Source organism: Piliocolobus tephrosceles, chromosome 3 (genome assembly GCF_002776525.5).
Source record: "Piliocolobus tephrosceles isolate RC106 chromosome 3, ASM277652v3, whole genome shotgun sequence".
Classification (NCBI taxonomy): Eukaryota; Metazoa; Chordata; class Mammalia; order Primates; family Cercopithecidae; genus Piliocolobus; species Piliocolobus tephrosceles.
Window position 1 is genome coordinate 123,717,174 of NC_045436.1, and position 26,778 is coordinate 123,743,951.

General features: G+C 35.3%; 1 protein-coding gene across 4 annotated transcripts in view; it reads left to right on the plus strand.

Moving 5' to 3' along the window:
• The window catches only part of EPHA5 (EPH receptor A5), a 351,284-nt gene that overhangs the window by 246,403 nt on the left and 78,103 nt on the right, over positions 1 to 26,778 (plus strand). For 2 of the 4 annotated variants that reach the window (XM_023232142.1, XM_023232144.1), the window contains exons 7-8: positions 5,491 to 5,650; positions 15,910 to 16,015. In XM_023232142.1, the coding sequence (XP_023087910.1) occupies positions 5,491 to 5,650; positions 15,910 to 16,015 (266 nt within the window). The remainder of the gene's footprint in view (positions 1 to 5,490; positions 5,651 to 15,909; positions 16,016 to 26,778) is intronic. The other 2 variants (XM_023232143.1, XM_023232145.1) reach the window with 1 other exon arrangement.

The following is a 26,778-nucleotide window of genomic DNA, read 5'->3' on the forward strand; positions in this document are numbered from 1 at the left end:
ATATATCACATACAATTTTTAAAGATTCTTAGCAAACATTTGGCACTGTAGTATAAAGTTTATGTTTAAATTTCAGGTTAAAAAATAAAAGCATATATGCATCACATTCCCCATATTTTCTTGATTTCCTCTTGTTCTATGAGTCTCTTAGAGATACTTTTAGACATTTTGCCATAATAGCTATTGAGGTCAGGTCTCAAGGTTGTAATAAACTCTTTTCCTCTTTTCTGAATTCATAAGCAAGTGAGTCATTGATGAAAGAGTCATACAGATGGAAGCTGAAAAAGCTTGTAATTTCTAAAACTGGGCTGGAGTATGTGGCTTACATATGTAGCCACCAAGAGTCTTCCTGCTACTTCCACCTCATTCATCTGTGATTTTTCTACTGGCTGGATCTGAATGTCATACAAACCTTAGGACAACTTGAGTTCTAAAGGAAGAGATAAAGATAGATGGGAACCCAAACCAGCCTCTGAGAACTGGGTTGGAGACCCTGACCCAGAAATGTTGGTCCTATGGATGTAGGGATAGAAATGAACATGTAAAAAATGCAGGCATGAAGATCCCAAAAAAGAAGAGAAGGACTGAGTCACACTACTTACTCAATTGCTTTTCCAAACTCACAGACATCATTCCTTCTTTTTTTCTGGAAGAGTAAAATGTACGGTAGGAAGTACAAAATCTTACTTTACAATACCTAAGAACTTGCCCAAGCTAGGGTATTGGAAAAGAGAGGGAGAATAACTGGTTCTCCTTACCATATATATATGCATAGATAAAAGAGTTTAGGGCCGGGCGCGGTGGCTCACACCTGTAATTCCAGCACTTTGGAAGGCTGAGGTGGGTTAGTTGCCTGAGGTCAGTAGTTCGAGATCAGCCTGCCCAACATAGTGAAACCTCGTCTATACTAAAAATACAAAAAAATATCAGCTGGGTGTGGTGGTAGGCACCTGTAATCCCAGCTACTAGGGAGGCTGAGGGCGGAAGAACTGCTTGAACCCAGGAAGCAGAGGTTGCAGTGTGAGCCGAGATCGCACCATTGCACTCCAGTCTGGGCAACAAGAGCAAAACTCAGTCTCAAAGGGGGGAAAAAAAAAGAGTTTAGGTAAGTGTATTGAATATTAATTCGTCACAGTATAGAAAATTTAAAAATAAATTTTCTTCTTTCATTCATTGATTCAACAATTGCCTATGTAAAAATACAACAAAGGATAAAACAATGGGGAGTGATGGAGAAAGGCTATCTACATATTTACAAGTTTTTGTTGTTTCTACAATGTTCATGTATTGATTATGCTAATAGATAAATAAATAATCAACCATTTTTGAAATAGTCATCTTTCTAGGAATGACTTACTGGTAGTATTATATACAACTATCAGATCATTAGGAAACATAAATGGTGACACATATTTCAAAAATAGGTTATCAAATACATTATTCACCAAGAGTGCTCTTAGAGAATACCTCTGAGACAAAATTGTGTTAGGATATGGTTAACATTGTTTAATGTCAACAAAACTGTAGTTAATCAAGTGGAATATAGTGACATTAAAATTTCTCACTGATTACTGTTCTCGTGAGATTAGTAGTAAAAAACAGCATTGCAAATTCCAGAGGTCTATGATTTAAACATAGGCTATGTCAAAAAACAGTTTGTAAAATTAAGGTTTATATTTCTTATTCAAGTTTTTGTAACCTTTGTTACTCTATATTGATGCAAAGCTATGTAGAGTTATATAAATATATATTAGCACATGCTGAATTCTGTTGTGAACTTTCTCAATTTTCATTGTGATTAAAGTTGATTTCAAAATAAGAAAAATGCAAAATAGAATTCAAAAACTGTATATTTGACTATCTTAGATGCAATAAGGGTTAACAGCAGGGAGACTAAAAGTTTAATAAGTACTTATGTTTTCTTTTATCTTTGAATCAACTAGCTGGATTAATGACTAGCTTTCTTTTCTGTTCTTGAGGAAAGCAAGAACAAATTTTTTTTCCTATTTTTTTCCCCTTATGAATAACCTTTGATTGTTTTCATGACCACCTCCTAGCATATGCATTACTTTCATTATATGTGTAATATTCAATATTAATGAGAATTTATCTTTTCTTAAAAAGTTGCTGCTTCTGTTAGAACAAAGTTATTCAACAAGTGGTAATGAGGAGTTTCTATTAAATATTTCTTCTACTGAGTTTTATCCATATTGTGATATTATTTTCTTTATAGTTCAATTTCTTTTTGAGTTACATTTATTTAAGTATGATTTGGTCTTATATTTAATAATTCAAATTTAATGCTTCAGTATTCCATTATATGATCTGTATAACTCAAATAAAGAAAAAATGACTTGAGAAAAAGGTTTGTAAACATATTCCAATAAATTAATAATAAGTTGCTTGTTTACATTGATTAAAAGTAGCAAAATTTTTATATGATATATTGGTGGGAGTTATTATTTTGGTCAGTGTTTTCCTTTTTAAAATAAAGGTATTAATTCCTGGACCATTGTGTGTGAGCCAAACATTTGAGTATATCTATATTATACCTATAAAGATTTTTCAAGACTTTCATTTATGGATTATGAGCTTTTATACCCTGTATTGAGGTAGGGATCCTGATAGGTTTTCAGAGCTGATTTTGAGCTTTCAGAATAACACCACCATTTTATTGGATGGCTTTTGGCCAGACACAGGTGGCAGAGCTTTCCAGGGCACATACATTTGCCAGCTGGCATTTCTGCCTCTGATTGCCCTGCTCTAATAGAGGTCATTGGGCTTCTCTGCTCCTGTGTGAGAATGGGCTCATTGCCATCTCTTAATTAAAGGCAGAGGCAAAGGGAGGCTGCCCCTTGGCAGGGTGTTTGCCAGCTGGCTCCTTCTGCTGAAGCCCTCCCCTCACTGCATGTGAACAGTGTTTGCTAAGCAGCTGGGGAATGTAGCTCATTTGCTCAGCTGGGGCACGAAGGCAGCAAAAGGCACTGCCCTGACCAAGGACTTGGCAGCCGGGCAATTGTGGGTGTTGACAATCTTTACATAAAGTTTGTGATATGTAGAAAATTACAATATGAGAGTGATTTAAAGGAATGAAACAGAATTAAATTTTGGAAGACGCTTAGATGATTCACAATGTGTATTCATTGGTTTTGATCCACTAGATACATGCTTTGCTAAATTCTCTTCAGTAACTTATGTATGGCTAACTCAGAGAGAGACAATGTACAACAACTGAGACATACATAACGTTAATTGTTAAATCAGACAGAATGTTGTGCAATTGATATTAGATCATACATTATTTCAAGGAGCAGCAGTCCAGTTTCCTTGTAAATTTTTCCTTTTTGGCAAAAAGTATCAATTTCTAATATTTTTATAAAATATATTCATTGTACCTTCAATAGTTAGAGTTAACAACTATGGAAGCTTTTAAAAGTAGTTTTATTTTTTACTTGTCAATGGGATAACTTACTATCACGCTATAGAGTTAAGAGTAATCTATTCCACATAGAACCTATTTTGTAGCGATTGTGCTTGGTGGTACATGTATTATTTTTATCTCTGTCTCCTTCCAATATTCTTGGTAAATAATTTTATCTCCATTTTAAGGAAGAAAAAAACTGAGGTTCAGAGTTGTTTATCCACATTTTCTCATCTACTTAATAATATGACTGGAAATCTAATGCTGTCATTGATGCCTTCTTCTAATGTTTTATATTATAAATGTTAATCCTTTATGTAAATATGATAATTATATGAAGTCTATCAGAATTTTATACTTAAATTTTGACTAGAATTTTTCTTTGAGTTAAATTTTCTTTAAACAAATGTCAGCAAACAGACATTTAACTTACTTAATGAGAGTTACTGCTACAATTATAGCCAAACTGGAAAGCAGAATATTATTGAGAAATATTACTTTTAAATAATATGGGAAAATAATATTTTTCAATAATATGGAGAAATAATAAATGATATTATCAGGTTTATTCCATCAAGAACCTGTGCATTCTCAGAAAAATTAGTAACTCTCACAGTTTATAGAAGCTGTTTACAGTTGTTAAAAGGAACACATTAAGAAATTGCTTGCTTTTTACTGCTATGATCCTAGCATACAGAAGGGGTAATAGAGTGGATAATAGAAGAGCAATACATGTTTGTCAATGAAGAAATTTACTGGTATTATTAGGTAACATTTTATAAGACTTAATTACCTTTGCTCAACTTTAATAAAATTTCCTAAATACATTAAAGTTTAGATAATTAAATTAATCTGCAGTTTAAAAAAGTAAAGATCAATCATTTGCCTATGATGAGTCAGAAAGTGTGCTATTAGGTTTATAAATTGCACCTTACCTATTTAGAGATAATTTTGGACCTACTTAACTCTAAGATAATTTTGTATGTTTAAACATATTACAAGAGGAATGGTAAATTGCTTTAAAAGAAGAATGTTATATAGATTGTATATTTTAGATAGTATTAGTGGTAGTCAACTTTGACATGTCATACTAGAGTTACAAATATTTAAAATAATTATGAAAATTAAAACACCTATTACAGTTCATTAACTGCTTTCACATACATTACCTGTTTCATTTTTACACCATCTCTGTGAGGAAACCCAGGCAAGTCTCTACTCCAGTTTTACTGATAAGGAAACTGAATATAAAAGCAAAAATGGCCCTGCTATATTTCAGCATGTGATTTCAGTATCCATGCTAAAGTTGGTGTGGCAACTTCAGAGAGATAATGAGGAGTTATGGATGGTTAGTCTAAACTTTTGTTAGCATCAAAATAGAAACAGTTCCTCTTTGTTTCAGTTCCCAAAATTATCTTTCCAGTAATTTTTTTTCCTACTCCATCTCCACTATTACCTAGCCCCTCCAAATGGGGACATTTTCAAAAATAAATAAAAAATGTCTGTTTATCTGCATTTTTCTTTAATGCTTTCTATCTAGGCTTAGATAATTGAAATTAAATTTCACCAATGAAGTACTAATTTCTTACCTTAAGACCTAACTACAATTATAAATTGAATTCACTAATGAGTTAAAACATAAGCCTTACCTCACAGAATGGGAGATTTTGTTAACTTTCTGTATGAATAGGCAGTATGTTAGATATGCTCCAATTAACTATATTGGAGGAAAAAAAGTACACAAATAACAATACTAAAATAGAGTCTGTAAAATAATCAATCTCCTACAACATTATGTTTTCAAAGTTTTAGAAATGTATTACTGCCAAAGACAAGTATTCTGGATAGGTGGACACAATGTCACCCACCACCCTGAGTTCTAGAAAAGACTTTAATATTCTATGTCAATAGCACACCTAGGATGTGTAGGATTTTTTTCTAAAATATTATATTTGTACTAATAGAGTCCATTGGTTTCTGGTTCATTTTCTGATCTATGGTTCTAAATTTTGCTGTCATTATTAATTTATATGCTGCCTTTTTTACTGTATGTGCATGTGCATCCCAAGGACCAAGAAACGAGCTACACAATTATCAAATCCAAAGAGACAACTATTACTGCAGAGGGCTTGAAACCAGCTTCAGTTTATGTCTTCCAAATTCGAGCACGTACAGCAGCAGGCTATGGTGTCTTCAGTCGAAGATTTGAGTTTGAAACCACCCCAGTGTGTAAGTCATTTTAATTACTGTCAACTCATGTCTCAGTAATGGTTACCAGAAAAGAGTCAGTGGATCAATACCCTCCCTGGGCACTCTGTCAGTCTCACTCTCCCTCTCTCTCTCCCAGGCATGACCCCTTCAGGTAGGAAGCATCTGTCATGCTATTATGGTAGGTCGGCGGGTTAACACGTTGGGCCCTGCTCCTCATTGCATTCAGTCTTCTGGGAGATGGTACTTCAGGAGATACTTTAAAAATGTTTAAACTTGCTTTTAAAGACTTTATTTCCACTGCTGCCATACTTTATTGAATTATTGCCATTTACTTTTTTAGTTGTTTTATTGAACTAGGCTACTAGGCTTAGTCTTTCTTTGAAAATTCCACAGGGAGTTTTCTTTAGCATTGAGATTGGTAAGAAAATGGTGCTCTCAGGAACAAATCTGACCTCATAAAAAGTATTAAATCTCTGGCACTGTCTTTAACTGGAAAATCTGGGAATGTTTTTTGGATCAGCCTTTTGGAATCACTTTTTTCCCTATAAAATAGCGTAAAACATTTTCCTTTAATTTCAACAAAATATTTATGTTACTTACTTGTCCTAAACACATTGAAAGAATTTAAAGACAGTAATAGACACTGATAAAGCTTTTTGTGAAGAAATACACAGTACTGTGAAATGTCAGAAGTGTATATGTGTGTCAGTGTGTATGTGTATTTGCTTTAAGCCGAGTTACATAAAAATTAGTAATTTTAAAATAAAGAAAATAAAATGCATATTTCCTTTTTTCAAAAGTCAACAAAATGATAATTTAGTTATGAACTTACTTTGTAAGAATCAGAAGAGCTATTAAATTAAAATATGAATAAAACTATATTATACATCCCCTTTGAAAATCAAGATCTTCTTTTTAAAGTGTATTTAATTGAATTATTTAAAAATAATTTTTATTCTGTAAAAATAACTTTCTAAGTGTTGTTTCACTGAATTTTATACAGAAAAGGGTGCCATTGTAAAAAATTATAAATTTGTCTTCTACACAAAGGAAAATCTATGAGTGAAGTTTAACTGAAGCTACTGAAATTTGAACTTCTAATACTATTCAGAAAATTTTCTTTTCTTACTAGATTGAATAGGAACATGTGATATTAGTCTGAAAATTCTCATAATATTAGCAATGGATTATTTAATCCTGCCCCTTTAAACGAAAAGGGAGTTAGGAAAAAAAGGCATGCTATATAAGCTAGCCATCTTGACAAGACTTGATTCTGTTTCGGTATAATTAGTAATAAATATTGCTTATGTGGTCTACCAACTCTCGGAACAAAGCCATAAATGAAATCTCAAACTATGCTTGAGTGCTTTGATAACTCTACAAATGAAAAATCCCATAAAAAAAAAAAAAAAAAAGATAAATTCTACTCAGTTCTAGGATGTTGGCACATTCAGCAACTGGTTTTTCTTCAGGCTTTTCAATATTCTATCATTTACATATGTATTAAATAGTAGCTGCCAAGCACACGAAAACTCATTCAGATGACTTACAGGACTAATATTTAATCATTTCCTGTGTATACTTTTACAAAGGTTTACCTGAAGTAAGCTTCTTTTAACATTTTCTATATAATTTCTAGAGAAAAAGAAATATCACCCACTAATTTTTTTATTACCGAAGTAGATTATAGCATTATTTTTAATAGCAAATGAAAATACTTCGATATCATACTGCCTCCTAGCTACGAGAGTAAAATCATTTTTTTTACTCATATGTGTACATATATGTACAAGCTTTATACAGAATGAATTTATTATTTGTAGAGAATATATTAGATATTAATTCCTTTTTGATCTTTATATATAATATTTTCTGAATATAACTCAACAACAAGAATATTTTGAACACCTATAACACATTAGGCTTTGCTAGGCCCTGAAGAAATCAACGTGAGTAACACACAGAAACTTCTCTCCAGACAAAAGGAATATACTGTGTTTAATTCTAAAATATAGAATATTTGTTTCAAAAAGCATTTTAGAGTAATAGTTTTGCTTATTTGCTTATTTATTTATTTATATTGAGAAAGTCTCACTCCATTGCCCAGACTGGAGTGTAGTGGAGCGATCTTGGCTCACCACAACTTCCACCTCCTGAATTCAAGTGATCCTCCTGACTCAGCCTCCCAAGTAGCTGGGATCACAGGCGTGCACCACCGTGCCTGATTAATTTTGCATCTTTAGTAGAGACGAGGTTTCTCCATGTTGGTCAGACTGATCTCAAACTCCTGACCTTAGGTGATCTGCCCACCTTGGCCTCCCAAAGTGCTGAGATTACAGGCGTCAGTCACCATGCTCGGCCTAATTTTGCTTATTATTTTAAAATTGATTTTATTCAATTTCTAGCCATCAAAGGGTTTCTTTTTAGCTCAAAGATGCTATAAGTGACTCAAATAATTCTAAGGAATAATACCTTCTTTCTCAAGGCCTATTGTCTAATAAAGAATCAGAGAAGATATGCAATGACAATTAAAATAATACTTTTTTTCAGAACATTTATTTTTGTAGTATTTTCTGAAATCCACATTGATTATTTCACTGGGCAATTATTTACTTTATATCATAATTTCATTTTTAATTTACATTTATTATTTCCCCAACAAGGTCTTCAAGTACTTTAATGCAGTAATTACGGTAAACATACAATAAACATATTTGTGTTTTTCCTCGTTAAGCTATCAGTGATTTTTATTTGGTAAGTAATAGTTAAAGAGTTCTGACTTTAATGAGCCATCTGTACTAAGAAAAATCTAATTTAGGCCGGGCGCGGTGGCTCAAGCCTGTAATCCCAGCACTTTGGGAGGCCGAGACAGGTGGATCACAAGGTCAAGAGATGGAGACTATCCTGGCTAACCCGGTGAAACCCCGTCTCTCCTAAAAAATACAAAAAAACTAGCCCGGCGAGGTGGTGGGCACCTGTAGTCCCAGCTACTCTGGAGGCTGAGGCAGGAGAATAGCGTAAACCCGGGAGGCGGAGCTTGCAGTGAGCGGACATCCGGCCACTGCACTCCAGCCTGGGTGACAGAGCAAGACTCCATCTCAAAAAAAAAAAAAAAAGAAAAAAGAAAAAGAAAAAGAAAAAAAAAATCTATTTTATCAGTCAGGTATGTAAGAATAGGAAGTTATTTTAAAATTTCCGTGAGTATATTTTTTAAAAAGAATTTTCCAATTGCCTGTTCAATTCATGATGATACAAATAATGAAAAGTTGATACTTTTTTACGATTTGAGTTTTTATAGAATTTATTATTTACTAATTTATATTACATTTCATTCATTTGTTAACAAAAAGTTAAAATGTTATGAGTGCTTTTATTTTTCATTCACATTATCTTGTAAGTCAAAAGATAACTTTAAAGAGAAATGCAAATAGTAATACAAACAGGAATGCAAAACAATTGTTTTAGAAAAACTATTTAATATGAAGATTTGGGTAGAAAATCTCCAATTATTCTTCCTCTGCCAAGTTTACTTTATGTCTTATAACTGTTAACTTCTTCATTTTAATTTTGTTATGCATAAAAATAATATATTTAAAATTGATTTTTTACCCTACCCCCATTCTCAACAACAGTGACTATATATATATCAACAAAGAAACTTACCATGAGTAAAACCATTCATCCAAACTCATTAAACTCTTTCCTGGTTTCTTTTAACATAATTTATCTTGAAGCTTTCAGACTGAAACTGAATCTATCTTAACCTCTACATGCCCAAGATTCATGAATCATATTTGTGATTCTTTTAATTTTTAAAAATGAATCACTTCCTTTTATCCAGCTATACCTATTTGTCTCAAATCTGTGCGGCCTAAATGAGGAAATAATGGTATTGTGTTTTTTATTAAAAATTGTATTGAGGTAATTGTGGATTTGCATGCAATTGTAACAGCAATACGGACCACTCTTATACACTTTACTTAGTTTTCCCCATGGTAATATTTTGCAGAACCATAATATAATATCACAACCAGAACATTGATATTGATGCAATCAATCCAAGATTTAATCCTATTTTCTTGTACTCCTCTGTAAATGTGTATGTGGACATGTATGTGTATTAGATTCTGTGCCATTTGGTCACTTGTACAAGTTTGTGTATCTACCACCAACCTCAAGTTACCAAACAATTCCAATACTGTAAAGATCCCTTGTATTTCTTTTTTATAACCACATCCACTACCTTTAAGAACAAATGTTGTGGTATCGCTAAGCCCTGGAAACCATTCATCTGCCATTCATGTATAACGTTGTCACATTTCAAAGATGTGTCATAAATAGAAACATGCAGTATGTGCCTTTTAATTTGGAATTGGCTTTTTTCACTTAGCATAATTTCCTGCAGATTCATCCAGATTGTGGTGTGTATCAAGTTTCTTTATTTTTATTATGGAATAATAATCCTTAATATGTATGTACTACAATTTGTTTAACCTCCATTAATTTGTTGAAGGACATCAGGGCTGATTACAGTTTTTGCTATCACAAATAAAGATACTGTAAACATTTATATACAGACTTTTGTGTCATGTAGGTTTTTATTTCCCTAGGATAAATTTCCAAAAGTACAACACTGGATTGTACAGTAATTGTATATCTAATTTTGTAAGAAACTGCCATCATGTTTTCCAAAATGGCTGTATCATTTTCCATTTCCACCAGCAATGGGTGATTGATCTGGTCTCTTTACATCCTTGTCAGCATTTGGAATTGTCATTATTTATTTACTTATTTGTTAGTAATTTTGAATAAGTGGGTAGTGATATCTCACTATTTTGAAAATCACTGTTAGTTAATTATGTTCAACATCCTTTCATGTGCCAATTTGCCTACTATATTGTTTTAATGTTTCTACCGATTCCTATGTACTTATATTACTTATTAAAAATTATGCCCTTGATTAAGTTACCCTGATTAAGAAAGTTTATAGATACCTATTGCTGTGAGAGAAAGATCTCAAATTCTAAGTCTGACCTGTAGACTTATAATCTGGCTCTTACAATTATTTTAACCTTCAGTGATGAACTCTTCACATCTATAGCTGAGGCAATAAAGTCTAGAGAATATCCACGTAATATTTGTATACAATCAGGAGTGTGGGAAGCAAGGTGAGGTAAAAAATGTGACTTCTCAGTATATGCTGCCTTAAAATTTCCAGGTACGATGCAAATGTGTAATGATTTTTTTTAAAGAAACATTATTATTTACAAAGAATATTAATTTTTATAATTGGTGATCTTTCACCATAGTGTGTTACATTGCTTCAACATTTTCTTTTAAGTCTTCCCATGATATTTCCCAGCTATTTTTCCAAAACGACATCATTAATAAACTAATTTTTAGTAAACATAAGAAAATGAGAGACATGCATAAATAAAGGTATATATCTTAAGGATTAAAATTTTAACAGTATGTTAACGTGATTACCATATCTCCTGCTTGACCTAAATATTTTTGTCTCACTCCTAAACAAATAAACAAGCATGAAGGCATTGACGGTAACCTGTAAATTATCTATTTTCATCTGAATTAATATAATTAATGATATCATTAGTGTGCTCAGGACAAATAAAATAATAAACAATTTAAAAATCTTGATTAATCATTTCATATTAGAAATTGTTCACAAATTAATTATTGAATGTGAAACAGTTAATAGTTAAAACCTGAGTTTATGGTGGGTGAATTGCTTGAGCTCATTTAGCCTGGGCTAAATGGTGAAACCCCTTCTCAACAACAACAACAACAACAACAACAACAAAAACAAACACAAACATTAGCTTTATGTGGTGGCACATGCCTGTAGTCCCAACTACTCGGAGGCTGAGATTGGAGGGTGATATGATCCCTGATGGCAAAGGTTGCAGTGAGCCAGGATCGTGCTACTGTATTCCAGCCTGGGTGACAGAGTGAGACCCTGTCTACACACACACACATGCACATAAGAAAATTTAAAACCCATCAAGAACCTTAGAAAATATGGCAAATTTAAAATAATAATAAAACTATATAAATAAATTAAACTAAAATAATTATAAACAAAAATATATTCTGTAAATTCTTCCTCACAAAATGGTCTCTAATTGCTTTTTTTACAAAAATGATCTGATTTCAGAGGACATTAGATAAACACAGAGAATATTAATGTTTGTGATTTGATGTTACTTATAAACTATGTTCATAAAATGTATCAACTTAGCATATTAATCTTTTGAATGCCATTAGCAATTATTTTAATGCAATATATTTTTCTGTAAAGAGGTGCGCATCGTTAATGTAGGTCCTGGAAATTACTAAAAATGAAGAAATTGACACTACCAAAATTTTATATTTTTTCTCAAATATAATACTTTGGCCAATCTGAAGTTACTCTGTTTTTACCCTTATTTCTGAGTAATTGTGCACTCTTCCTCCAAAACTATATCTGTGAGAGTTCCCAAACTGGCACATTAAGAGTGGGAATAATTGTTAGACTCAGATTAGAAGGGCTTTTGAAAACTAGACTGAGCTTTTGAGAATTTTCTTCCAAAGGTAGTAGGACTTTCTAAAGTTTTTGATCAGGGAAACATAAAAATGATATTTTTGATATTTAATATGAGTACATAGAAGGCAGAGAGAACAGTGAAAATGCTATGAACCATATTCCACCATTTTGATTATACAGATTTGAATCAAATAGGGTAATGTTGGATGGAAGTAAGTGATGTATGGGGAGAAACATCAAAGAAACACAAAAGTATTTGATAATGAATGATCAAGCAGAAGTGAAGAAAGATTTAGTAATAGTTCAAAGAAACCGGAAAGAGATCAAACCAGTTTGATTTTTTGGTTTGATTAATGATATGCTTATTTGTTGATATATGTTTTCGTTAATGCCTTTGGGGGTAGATGTGATATAAAGGCCAATTTTAAACATGTTAATTTTTATGTAACAATGAAATCCAAACAAAGGGCTAAACAGTTTGTTATAAAAAATGGAAGGATTCTTTGGAGAGAAATAAGGGTAGGAGATATAAATTTGTCATCGTGATAGTTATTAATTGATATCATGAAGGAAGAAGTATCAGAGAGAGGGAGAAAGAAAGGGAAGATGTAAAAAAAAAAAAAGACAGAAGGAAATGGAGAGAAGTGAGAAGGATAAGTAATGAGAAGGATCAGGAGTGAGCATTCATGAAGAATCATTCATACATCACTGTGGGAAGAGAATATGGAGCCATCAGAACTGACAAAGTAGTGCTTCATAGAGAGGGACAGAGTAAAACAGCTTGTCTGATGCCATAAAAACCAAGAGGAAGAGAGTTTCAAGTTTAAGGTATACATTCAGCTAAGTCAAACTCCTAATTGAAGGGGTGGACTGCCCCTCCACACCTGTGGGTGCTTCTCGTTAGGTGGGATGAGAGACTTGAGAAAAGAAATAAAGACACAGAGACAAGGTATAGAGAAAGAAAAGCAGGACCCAGGGGACCAGTGCTGTGCTTTCAGAGGACCCACACTGGCACCGGCCTCTGAGTTCCCTTAGTATTTATTGATAATTATCTTTACCATCTAAAAGATAAGGGAGTAGCTAGAAAATAGGATCATTGTAGGGAGGAAATCAGCAGTAAGACATAAGAACAAAAATCCCTGTAACATGAATAAGTTCAAAGGAAAATGCTGTGCCTTGAGATGCATATGCGAACATCTCCATAAACCTTTTAGCAGTATTGCTCCAGCAAGCCCCACCTTATTCCTAAAGGCGGTTTTCTCCTTACTCAGTAAACAAAGCACACAATGGGTTTTTCCCGGAGATGTTCCATTGCCCAGGGAGGGGCAGGATTCTTAATCAGCAAGCTGCCTTCAGGTACTTGTTTAACAAAGACACATCCTGCACAGCCCAATATCCATTAAACCTTGAGTCACCACACCACATGTCTCTTGCAAGGACAAAGTTGGGGGTAGGGTCACAGATTAACAGCATTTCAAATACAGAACTAAATGGAGTCTCTTATGTCTACTTCCTTCTATATAGACACAGTAACAGGCTGATCTCTCTTTTCCCCACACTAATCATGGTGGAGGATAAGTTAAATAGAGAAGTACTCATCGCATGTTGCAAATGTCTTCATCCATGGAATTCAAAGGCAGAAGAATAAAAAAAATTCAGAGATAATTTTAAAATGTTGGTTCTTAGATATGGTTGGTTTCAGATGCCTCTGTCAAGATGCTGACAAATAGGAAATATAAGAACGGTAAATAAAGCAGGAGATAATAAGTATAAGTGATACTTTACTATTTATTTAAGGCTGTCAGTAGTTGAAGCTCTATGCTAAGTGCATTATATGTATTATCTTTAATCTTAACAGAAATATAATGATCCAAGGAAATTATCCCTATTTGGAGATTATGCAAATAGGACTTTAAAAGTTTAAGTAATTTTCTTGACCCATATGTGTAGTAAATGCTGGACCTATTTTCCAATTTGGATTGAACTAATCCTACTAAGTTTAGATATAAAGATTTACTTCTCCCTAAAGGTGATATCTACTCAGGCTTATAAGCAGCACAATAGTTTATAAGGCAGCAAAAATTTCTTCCAGAGGGAGGTCTTTGAAAGTTTAGCATTTCTCAAATGTGGGAAGTGGGAATGTATTAATACATGGAGCATATGAAGATGACTCATTATGGGGATGATTTTACTAAGAAATTAATAATAGAGAATTAAGGCATTCAAGCAGCAGTTGCAGCTTACTCAAATAACATTGAGTTTCTGAGTGAAGTTTCTCTAGAAACAGTGCCCTCTGCCAAAAAAGAAAGAGAAAGAGAGGAAAAAAAAGTAGTGGTAGAAATAATCTGAGTTTAGAGATTAATAAAGCAGATCTTGGGGAAAGGGTATTAGCAATTCTGGGGGTAGTTTTTTCCTGCCTCATTTATACTGTAGCCTATAACTAAATTTCTTACCACCGACCTTAGCGTCAGAGACTAGGAGAAAACAGGGCAAGACTCTTGTACATATTATGCAAAAAGGGAGAAGGTAAGAGCCCTGACTTGTATTGAAAATAATAGTTTTACTCCAACCAGCTGTTAATAATAATGGGATCTAAACACTCGTCTAAAATAGTTAAAAGCGGATCAGTGCAAGAGGGTCATCAGCAAATCACTTAGTTTTGGTTAGAAAGAATCAAGAACAATGTGAGTAAAATAGAAAGGGAGGTGTTTGGAGATCCAAAACTCTTGGTAAGCCAAGATCTGGTATGGGGTTGTGAAAAAGAAAACACAGATTGTTACTAATTTCTGTGACAATATTTGTTACCATAGAGCTAAACTAGCGCTACTTTGAAGTTATCAAATTGATCATGTCATTAAACAAGAAGCATGCTACATATTCTATGGAGAGATTCTTAAGAGCATTAGTACAATTTATTTTGCCCTATGGGCATTTTATTTTAATCCAGATTAGTTAGCACAAAAATAAAATGTATTTGCTTATTTAAGTACAACTGCCTACTCATGTTCATATTCCTCTTATGAAGGGAATTTTATACTAAAATATAAAACATTTCATCCAAATCTATGTATATAAAAAAGTAGGTGATGTAAATATATCCAATTTTAAGATAGATTTCTACACTTCTAAATGTTTGCCTTGACATTTTTCAAAAAGTGAATTTACTTATGAAATATACTTACTGGTTATATTGTGCTTTACATTGTGTTTTTGTAGTAATATTCAGAATACTGATATTATATTTTACTTCAATGAGGTCATAGTCACATTATTTTGTCTCCAATGTCTATGGGGAAAAAAGTCCTACCTGGGTTCATCAGATTTTTTTTCTAGAGAACAGCAGAATACAAACTCTAAAAATATAAAATCTTATATACCTGGCACCTCCTATTTAGATTAAGGTGTTTGAAGTCAATAAAGAAGTTCCATTTAAATTTGCAGATCTAAGGCCCCTAGATGAATACTATGCAAACAACATGCATTCATCTTTTATGATGACAAGGAAATAATCAGTGACTTAGCGATGCTCTTAAATCTCTATTTGGAAAGTAAATATTTTCTATTAAAGATGACTTCAATTACACACTTTTAAGAAAGGATATTAGGGGAAATCTCAGTCAAGTCTGGGTAAATTGCTTAAATCATGAATTGATTACTGTCTATTAAGCAGCCTTTATTTTGAATGCATGTGATCACTTTAACCACAAGCCCCATTTTCTGTATCTCCTATCAGCAGTTGCAGCATCCAGCGATCAAAGCCAGATTCCTATAATTGCTGTGTCTGTGACAGTGGGAGTCATTTTGTTGGCAGTGGTTATCGGCTTCCTCCTCAGTGGAAGGTAAGAGAGGAAGCTGTGATTCTGAAGTTTTGCAGCTGATCTCTTCCTCACCTTGATCTGACCATTTGACTGTTAAGCACATCCCAAAACAAATCAGGCAAGCAATATATCAGCAGATAATCTCAATACATGATGCAATTCCTAAACCTTATCTTGTTCCTATTATTGATGATTTTTAAGCCCACAATTTCTCTTTTTAGGTATCTCTCTTCCTAAGAGCTGCATTGATGTGTTATTGTTTATTCGGTTAATATAGCTATATCTCTTTATATGACACAGGTTTTTTAATCTGAAACTTTTTGTCTCTCAAAAGTATATATGGTTGTCTGCTTCAAGATTAATTAGTGTTTGGGAAAAGTTATCTCTGTGCCAAGTATATTTTTGAGGAATAAGACATGATTCTATTTAGCCAGTATTCTATCCTAACAGGGTGGTGTATCCAAAGCAGAAATTATGGCAAACAAGCTACTTAGAAAATGACCAAACATTTTCACTGACTGCTTTTATTTTCAGCTTCTAAGTGATTTCAACCTGAATATTTCAATTATGGTGTATACTGATTTGAAGTGAATTGTATTAAATATTATCGAAATAGATACATGAATATATAATATATTATGTATCTACATTTTTTCATTTTATACAAAAAAGAGGTCAATTCTCAATAAGAGCTGTTCTAGGTGTTTTCTGATATTGAGCTGAGCATAATCAACAATAAAAAATAAAATGAAATAAAGTAGAGTAAAACAAAGTGAAGTAAATAAAACAAGAGTATGCTATTTTCCTACAATAAACATAGTTTCACATATTTTTTAAATCCAGGCAATTATTAGAAGGGATATTGAGTAATGGGAGCTATCCATTTGAAAATATATTTTGGTATTAGACCATTATAGAAAACTTAATGAAAGTCTTCATGGAAATATTTATTTCTCAGAAAAAAAGTGAAAATGTACCATAAGGTCCCCCCAAAAAGCCAGGAAATCAATGTTCATATTGATTTTGTTACTGTTCTACTCATTTACTGTTGACTCTTCAGCACCTATTCAACTCGTAAATATACAGAATTGGGCACTTTTCAAAGTACTGCATATTGTGTTCTGAAAAGATTTATGACTATATCCTTAAACTACGGAAATAACAGTTTATTTTTATAAAATATCACTAAATCTTTTGAACATTCCCTCACTGTATCTGAAAATTCTATTACTTATGGTTCTTATTTATTTGTTTGAAGTTTTCTTAAGAAAATATGCAGTAATTCATGGCTTACTTTTAATGTTAGATTAGCATTTATGTATTTCTAGAATTTCTAGCTAGGGGATAGTTTGTATTCTGTTGAGGACAATTAAGCCCATCCCAGGCAGGGGGATGGCTATCTAGTGCCCCACTGATTTCATCTCTCTGAAGTCACCTGGGGAGAATGCACAACCTGTATCCCTGCTTTCTGGAAGATAAGCTGATTTCACTAGTCTTGTCCAATTTTGATACAATAATATAATCAAGTTGCATGAATTGTAACTATTAAGAAACTACCACATGACAATGTGTCTTTTTCACCCCAAATTATAGATGACGCCTTTGCAGAGCTGGTTTGTAATGCCATTTCTTTATTTTGGACTGAGATAAGAGTTAGTGGTTTCCTTTCTAGTAAGTTCAATAAACATTAGTTATATTTATGGACATGGAGGTTGTAAGAAGATTCTGTATTTGTTGTGTGCACACTTAGGAGAAATGAATAAAAATGGATAAAAGAACCAAAGTCTAGAATCCAATAAATCTGTGTTTTTGAGAGTTTATTAAAGGATACGCATCAAATATCAGAAATATGTTGTTGTAGACTTAGCACAGTGAATTTATAGGTGATAGTTTGCTACGGATTCTTGCTTAACCTTATGTGGTATCTTTAGCATTAGACAGAAATATTTGAAAGAACTTTCAATCTACTTACTATTTGGTAACTGAAGGGTAGTATCATTGTAGTGCATACACGCACACATTCATACAAAGTCACCCATACACTCTGTATTAGTTCTCACACTGCTATGGAGAACTGTTCAAGACTGGGTAATTTATAAAGAAAAGAGGTTTAATTGATTCACAGTTCCACATGGCCGGGGGTGGTCTCAGGAAACTCACAATCATGGAGGAAGACACCTGTTCACAAGGTGACAGGAAGGAGAAGTGCTGAAGGGGGGAAGAGACAAGGGGGAGGAGCCCCTCATGAAACCATTAGATCTCCTGAGAACAAATTTACTCTCATGAGAACAGCATTTAGAAAACTGCCCACATAATCCGATTACCTCCACCTGGTCTCTCCCTTGATATGCGGGGATTATGCGGATTACAATGCAAGATAAGATTTGGGTGGAGACACAAAGCCTAACCATCTCTCTCTCTCTCTCTCTCTCTCTCTCACACACACACACACACACACACAAACACACACACACAAATTCTATATATACCTGAAATTGCTGTTCAAGAAAAATGAAATTTTAGTATAATGTCTCATTTGTACTAGAATCAGGTCTATGCTCAAAACACATAGCTTAATTTTCTGCCAAATCCAAGGCTTGGTAAAACATTTTTGAACATTTTGTCTAATGAAAGTGTAATTACTTTTAAAAACAGCAACATCTAAGCAATTAGTACATTGTTCATTCATATTAAAATTCTTTCCTAATCCAATTTAATTTTGCAACACAGTTTAAGATGCTGACACTAGGAATTTGCAGTTGAAAAGACAGCACATTTCGCCAAAAACAAATCTGAGGCTTATAGTTTTTTAGAAGCCAATTTTCTGCATGAAATTTTAATTACTTTATTTTGTTGGATGTATTTTCTTGAATTTCAGGGAGCATTTGTCATATGATAGAAACATCCTTGGCCATTGTATTGTACTCTTCATGGACAAACCATTTTATATTTTATTATATGAGTATAACTATTCAAAAGTTAAATGATATGATTCCTGAAAGACTTTTTCTATCTCATTTAAGGCAATGAACTTTGTAATTTTTGTTGGGACCAATTAAATCTAACTCACCCTGTAGTACCTAGATCGTCCTGAATTAACCCAGTAAAGATTTGTTAAATAAATGGAAAATTAAATGAAGAAATGTGGCCAAAACCTAACATAAATTTGGGAAACTATATTTGAGTAATAGCAAATTATTTTAAAAAGCTTGTGCTAGGAAATATGTAAAGATATAGGATTAGATATATTTCTCCCTTTTCTCTGTGCCAAAATATGATTGATTCTCTCTCTCTCTCTCACAGACACACACACACACACACACACACACACACCATTTAGACTTTCATCTCACTTTGAGCTTACCCTTAATACTTTCTAATATCTGGAATATGATATGATAACCCAGATATTTGCTCCTAGGTAACATCATTTAACTAAAAATAATTGGACTCATCATTGGTTAAATAAGTTCATTTATTTTGATATATTGCAAAATATTAATATTGCTTGCATGCAATATTCATTGGCAATTTATTTTATGATTTGGGCCCAAGAGGAAATATATCTTGAAGATCCATATTCACTAAAAATTTGTGTTTTTACTTAGACAAAAAAAAATTGCAAATGATGACACACCAGGTATTATGAAACTAATCTCTTTCAAAGAAAAAAGGTTAACTTTTAAAATTCTAAAATACACTCAAGGATGAAAAATAAATCAAATATAGAGACTTTTTAATATTTTCAGGCTTAAGTTGATTATGCAGAAACCTCTTGTAATATTCCTACCCAGACACAATTTAAAATAATATAAAGTATCCATCTTGAAGGAAAAATCCTATTTAACAAAATGGCAAAGAAGTATAACATATTAGAATTCTTGACAATTTTAGAATGTGTGTGATCTTCCTTTTTAAATATGTTAAGTAATCTATGGGGTATTTTCTGCAGGGTTCAGACTCTCTCCACTGTTTCCCATTAACCTTTAAATGTTTTGTACAGGATTATAAAACAATTGACATGCCTTCCACAAACTATGAGCTAATCATCTTAGGATGGAAATAAATTAAGCCTCTTTATATGCACAGCATATTGAAATTGCTCTTTAATCTTTCTCTTTTATCACTAATGACATTGGGCATTGATAACTTTCTTTTGTCCTAATTTTGTGGAGTTTATCTCTTATATTTACTATTTTACAGATTTTTAAATGTTTAATTGACCAGTCTTTCATCAATGAATATTCTCACTGTTTTCCTGTTAAATGTTTAAGAAAGTTTTTCACTTTATTTTTTCCTCCTTTTAATCCTTTAAATATGATTAGTGTTGGCTGGGCGCAGTGGCTCACGCTTGTAATCCCAGCACTTTGGGAGGCTGAGGCGGGCGGATCACGAGGTCAGGAGATCAAGACCATCCTGGCTAACACAGTGAAACCCCGTCTCTACTAAAAATGCAAAAAAATTAGCCCGGCGTGGCAGCGGGCGCCTGCAGTCCCAGCTACTTGGGAGGCTGAGGCAGGAGAATGGCGGTAACCCGGGAGGCGGAGCTTGCAGTGAGCTGAGATCGCGCCACTGCACTCTAGACTGGGCGACTGAGCAAGATTCTGTCTCAAAAAAAAAAAATATATATATATATATATATATATGTATATATATATATATATATATATATATGATTAGTGTTCTAAAGTTGACTTTTTTATTTGTCTGTGTCCTTATTTCAAACAGAGTCTAAATTCTGAAAATTAACTTCTGAATAGTTCAGAGGGTGATGAAAAGCTTAAAGTTACAAGATTTGGTGGTATAGACATACAAAGGAAAACATCTTTTAGTTTACAGAAGCAATTCTTTTTTGAATCTTTCTAAATACAACCTTCGTTATGGAATTAAAGAATATTTTTTAGTACTATGTTTCTGATCACTTATTATGTGATCCTGAATTTAATTACATTTCAAGCATGCAGAGCTTCACTTTTTATTTTAAATTAACTCCACATACACAATTAGAAGTAAAAACTTAGACATTGCACACATGTACTCTTCCACCCTTGTTTGCACATGTTCTTGCATGTAAACCAAACACTTAAAGCTTTTTGCTAATTTTAGAAACAGGAAACAAAAAAGCCAAAAATGTCTCCTGAAGAGGAAGAATTCTGTTATGCTGCTTGGCCTTATATATGATTTTGTCACAGGATTCTTAGGGTGTTGCTTTTCCAGCCAGAAGCCTCTGCGACCAGGGGAACCTTTGCCTGAGTTTTGCTCAGGCCTGTTGGACTCCTTCTGCCCACTCGCCTTGGCAGGCTGCACTTGTCTCGTGTTACCAACCCAAATCTCACAATTGCAAAAGGCACGCCAGGCATGGAGCAGTGAGGGGTGCATGAGTGAGTGAGTGCAGGGTCTGGCCACTGAGCACAGCCAGGCACGCTGGCTGCTGTGGAGGGGTGGGTTGCTCCTGGTACCAGCACAAGTACTTGATCAGTGCAAGCCTGAAGCTAAATCAGATGCATCACAAGTAGCTTTCACTGTGGGCATCATGTCTGGATGAGGTGAATGTGGTGGTGCCTGGAAACTTGGAGATGCCAGAAACTGCAAAGCCCCAAAGAGGCTGTCAAATTCCTGACTCGGAGCAACCCTAGATCTGGGCTCCCCAAAGGGTTGCCACTCTTCTGTTCTCTCACTAGCAATATGGTGAGTGTAGAGGAGGGATGTGTTTTAGCCTTGTTTGTATTACAGCTCTTCTACTCTCACCACTCAGTGGGTCATAAATTCTCATCTCATGTTTGCGAAGAATGAGGTACATGGATAACTGTAGAATGAGCAAGGTGAAGAGGTGCTTTTTTGAGTAACCAGTACAGCTTTAAGGAGACCCAAAGTGGGTAGCCCCTTTCTGCAGGTAGATCATCCCAATGAGTGCAGCTCACAGTGGAGAGGAGACCCAAAGTGTGTAGCTCCTATCTGCAGGTATGTTGTTTCAAGTCTGAAGCCCCTAGTGGAGAACAGACCCACGGTGGGTATCTCCTATCTGTACACAGGGAGTCCTGTTGTCTCTCCAATCTGGCTGAGTCCAGGGTTTTTATGGGCTTCAGAAGGAAGAAAGTGTGTGTTGATTGGACTATGAGCAGCCATAGGCAGGCTGGAGAAAGCACCATAACTTCTCACTCCAGACCAAAGAAGTAATAGCTTAGGCCCCTAGACTTCAAGCCATCCCTGACTTGAAGGTGGGAGCTCCTGCCTTCTGTCCAGAATCCTGTCTGCCTCCTGCCACCATCAACATGCGGTCCACAGCATCCAGGCTGTTCATGCTGAGGGGTTACTGCAGGCCCAGGCTGAGCCACTCTCAGATTTCCCTCAGCCTCTCCCCTGTGCTCATTTTGGTTCCCAAAGTTCATAGGGGGCCAAGGTGGCAGGGGACTGGTGTGTCAGTGCCACCCTAAGTGTGCACACATATACCTGGGTCACAACAGCACCCAGGCTCATCCTCAACTTTGCTCCAAAATCAGAGTGGGCATCAGGAGTGGGGAAAGGCCAGGCAGTGGGAGCAGACCCTTCTGAGCCTGCAGGGGCAGGAGGCTTCTCAGGCTCCTGAGAGTGCAAGAATGCTTGGGTCCTCAGCTGTGGCTGGATGTCTGCAGCTGCATGCAGGAGGGTGGGGCTCCTCCCCTGCCAACTTGAAAGGGAGTCGATGAGGCTTCTGTCTTTTCCTGTCTCCTGCTCATTCCATGGAGCACACAGCCCAGGCCATGCCTCCCCAGTTACAACCAGCTTCTTTTCAACTGGTGCTCCAGATGGGTCACCACTGCCATCAATTCCCCCTGTGAAGAGGTACATCTAACTGTCATTAGGATAGGGACAGTGACTACTCTTAACTGTTTCAAACTGATAGGGGGCATTGTTTTGGGGAAAACAGCAGTCAGATCTCTCTCAGAGGCCTATCTAAGGGTCCCTGGGAAGAAAGGAGCCATCATCTGAGGCTCCCGTTTCATGACCACTTGGAGTTTGATGGCCTCTAGACAAGAAGAAACACATTTTACAAGGAGGTTAAGTGTGCTTCGATCAAGTGTGATTATTATACAAAGAGGAGCTAAAAGGAAAAAAAAATCTAAAAGTAGACTATTTTGAAAAATAATGTTGTGACTAGAGCTGTTTCATCTTGGTCAAAAAAATTAAATCTTGTATGGGGGCAGTTAAACTTTAAAGGAGAAATCACTCTTTAGAGGGGTAGATAATTCCCTGGGAGTTCAGGATTAAAGAGTCCTTGATAAAAATGTTTTAAGTGAGGAACAGAACAAAGGTGAGAACAGTAAGCAAGAGGTCTCTACAAGTAAGGGTTTGGGAAAAATATTGGGTTAAATGTGTTCCTGAGATGCCCTTCCGACTCCACGATCTTGCCAAGACAGGAGAGGGGAGTTGTATTGGAGAGAACTGAAAGACCTGCTCCAGTGTCTGGGAAGAAGTCTACTTTTCTCCATTTGACTTCTGAACTATCAGAGCCAGGGAGAAGTGACCCAGGGCCCATCAGTTCTGCTGGACCATTTGAGCTGGACCCAGTGACCTGTCTCCAAGGACAGTCTGTTCTTCAGTGGTCCCCACTGCAAATTGGACAGGGTCAAAGTGGCCTCCTCCTGCTGTCCAGACAGTCCTTCCTAAAGTGCCAATGACTTGCACTATATGGATTTGTAGCAGTTAACAGATCCATCCAAGGGACTTTCGGATTTGTGAGCCTGCAAGGCAGCTATTAGAGCCTCTGCCTTTTTCTTGTGTCTCCTTTGCCTCTCTTGGGCCTCCTCCTGATTCCTATTGTAAAAGACTGAGGTGGCCACTTTTTGGAGGTTCTCTAAAGTACTATCTGGTCCCATGGCCTGTTTCTGAAGCTTCCTCCTAATGCCAGGGGATGCTTGAATATGAACTTATCCTTCAGGATCAGTTGTCCCTCAACTGAATCAGGAGTTAGAGACGTGTGCTTTACCAAGGCCCCTCTTAGCCTTTCCAGAAAGGCCGTGGGATTTTCATCTAATCCCTGTTCTATCATGAATAGCTTGGACTAATTGAGAGGCTTGGTCCTAGTCCTTCATAATCCCTCCAGGATACACACATGATAGTTCTTCCTCTTTCATTCTTCAATTTAATCATTGCAGTCACATTTAGGGTCCTCCAGTGGTTATTGCTGTTCTTCCAATGGGATAAGGCTCATCCCCTTCCCTGGAACTATATGAGATACAAAGCTCATCCCCAAAATTCTGTACTGCTTGCAGGGTGGCCTGCTTTTCAGTGGTAGTCAGGGTCTGATTCAAAAGTAGCATAACGTCCTTCCAGGTGAGTTCAAATACTTGAGTTAAATTCTGGAAAGCTTCTTTGTAACTGTGAGGTCGTCTGAAAACTTTACAATATTCCCCTTAGTTAGCCTTGAGTTCTGTAGAGAAAAGGGAACTTGAACCCTAATCAATACCTAGGTAGCAGGGGGTTTGTGCGTCAGCACTGCCCCGAATGCACACACACTGGCAAGGTTTTAACAGCGCCCAGGCTTATTCTCAACTTTTCTTTGAAATCAGAGCTGGCACCAGTAGCAAGGAGAGGCCAAGCAGCAGGAGCAGGCATGTCTGAGCCTTCAGGGGCAGGGAGTCTTTTGGGGTTCCCGAAAGCACAGGGATGCCAAGGTCTATAGCCGCAGTTGGGTGGCTGCAGCTGTGCCTAGAAGAGCAGGGCTCCTGCCGTGTCGATTTGGAAGGGGGTGGGCTTCCATCAATTCCCATCTTCTGTTGGCTCCACAGAGTGCATAACCTCGGCCTCACCTTCCCCTCTGCAGTCGATGCCTTTGCAGTGGTCACTCCAGACAGGCCGCCGCTGCCATCAATTTTAAGATTATTCATATGTGAATTTAATCTATGATGTTCCTTAGATGATAAATTTAATTTGGGAAATGGCTTAATGCCTGTTAAAAGTTATATTTTCTGGCCAATCTTCCTTTTGATTGTCATGATGATATTCAAATCTTGTACCTAGACATAAAACTACTCAATCCTATTTCTCTTTGTGTTCTATTCAACAGTTGAAACTCAATCCATTTGAACTGTCACAGTTTTCTGAAGCAAAAATTCTTTAGAAGTCAGCCAATACTATAATAGAGGCTATCATAATTACAGTCATCAGACCATGCTAGAAATTAGAGAAACAAGTAAATTTATATAAAACAGTAGGTTTTATTGTTTCAAGAAAATATTATTAAAATTTAGCCTTTTGCACTTACTTTTAATTCCCTTGAAGTAAGATAGGTTGTAAATGACATCTTCACAATTATCCATTACAAACATTTTTGGACACTTATTGCACATTAACACAAAGGTAAGTCTAGGACATGTGATATAAGAAAGCAGTGTCCTTTCTATAAATGTTCTTACTCTTAGTAGCCTGGTAAGGAGACAAAATTTTGTAAAACACAATTACAATAGTTAGGCATAGAAGAATAGTTTACAATACAATTGGAATTTTTCTCTTCAAGGTAACTTTTTAGTTAGTCTGAATCGTTAATTCAAGGAGTATTTGAGTTCTTGCTACATGCCTGGCATGCTTCTTACGTTAGTCAAAGCAATGGCTAGAGGGTAAAATCCTTTGAACTTAGAAAATTTTCTTCAAGCTCATTTGGAGCCAAATAAAATATTTATGCCAGAGTTTTGAATGCAGCTACTTAATTTAGACACATGAATGAGCTCTGACTACATCTGATATCAAAGCATCATAGTTTCTTGAATGAGTACTTTGTGAAAAGTATATTCATGAAGGGTATGCTCTAAAACCTGCAGAGAAGCCTCTTTTCCTAATGGAAGTAACATGGTAATAGTAATAAAAGTATAAAATTATCTAACATTAATTACATAGCATTTACTATTAGGCAATGTTCTAAAGTTTTGCAAGTGATATCTCACACCACCACCATATTTCAATACTAGATCTATATCTAATTTATAGCTGATAAAATTATCTTCTTGCTGTTTCTTTTTTTTTTTTTTACTTTAATTACATATAAATTTATTTTATTGTCTATCCATAGGTAAACCATTTCTTTCTTAATATTGATTACTTTTTTACTTTTGACTTCTTTTTTTTTTTTATTATACTTTAAGTTCTAGGGTACATGTGCATAACGTGCAGGTTTGTTACATATGTATACTTGTGCCATGTTGGTGTGCTGCACCCATCAACTCGTCAGCACCCATCAATTCATCATTTATATCATGTATAACTCCCCAATGCAATCCCTCCCCCCTCCCCCCTCCCCATGATAGGCCCCAGTGTGTGATGTTCCCCTTCCCGAGTCGAAGTGATCTCATTGTTCAGTTCCCACCTATGAGTGAGAACATGCGGTGTTTGGTTTTCTCTTCTTGTGATAGTTTGCTAAGAATGATGGTTTCCAGCTGCATCCATGTCTCTACAAAGGACACAAACTCATCCTTTTTTAAGGCTGCATAGTATTCCATGGTGTATATGTGCCACATTTTCTTAATCCAGTCTGTCACAGATGGACATTTGGGTTGATTCCAAGACTTTGCTATTGTGAATAGTGCCGGAATAAACATACGTGTGCATGTGTCTTTGTAGTAGAATAATTTATAATCCTTTGGGTATATACCCAGTAGTGGGATGGCTGGGTCATATGGTACATCTAGTTCTAGATCCTTGAGGAATTGCCATACTGTTTTCCATAATGGTTGAACTAGTTTACAATCCCACCAACAGTGTAAAAGTGTTCCTATTTCTCCACATCCTCTCCAACACCTGTTGTTTCCTGA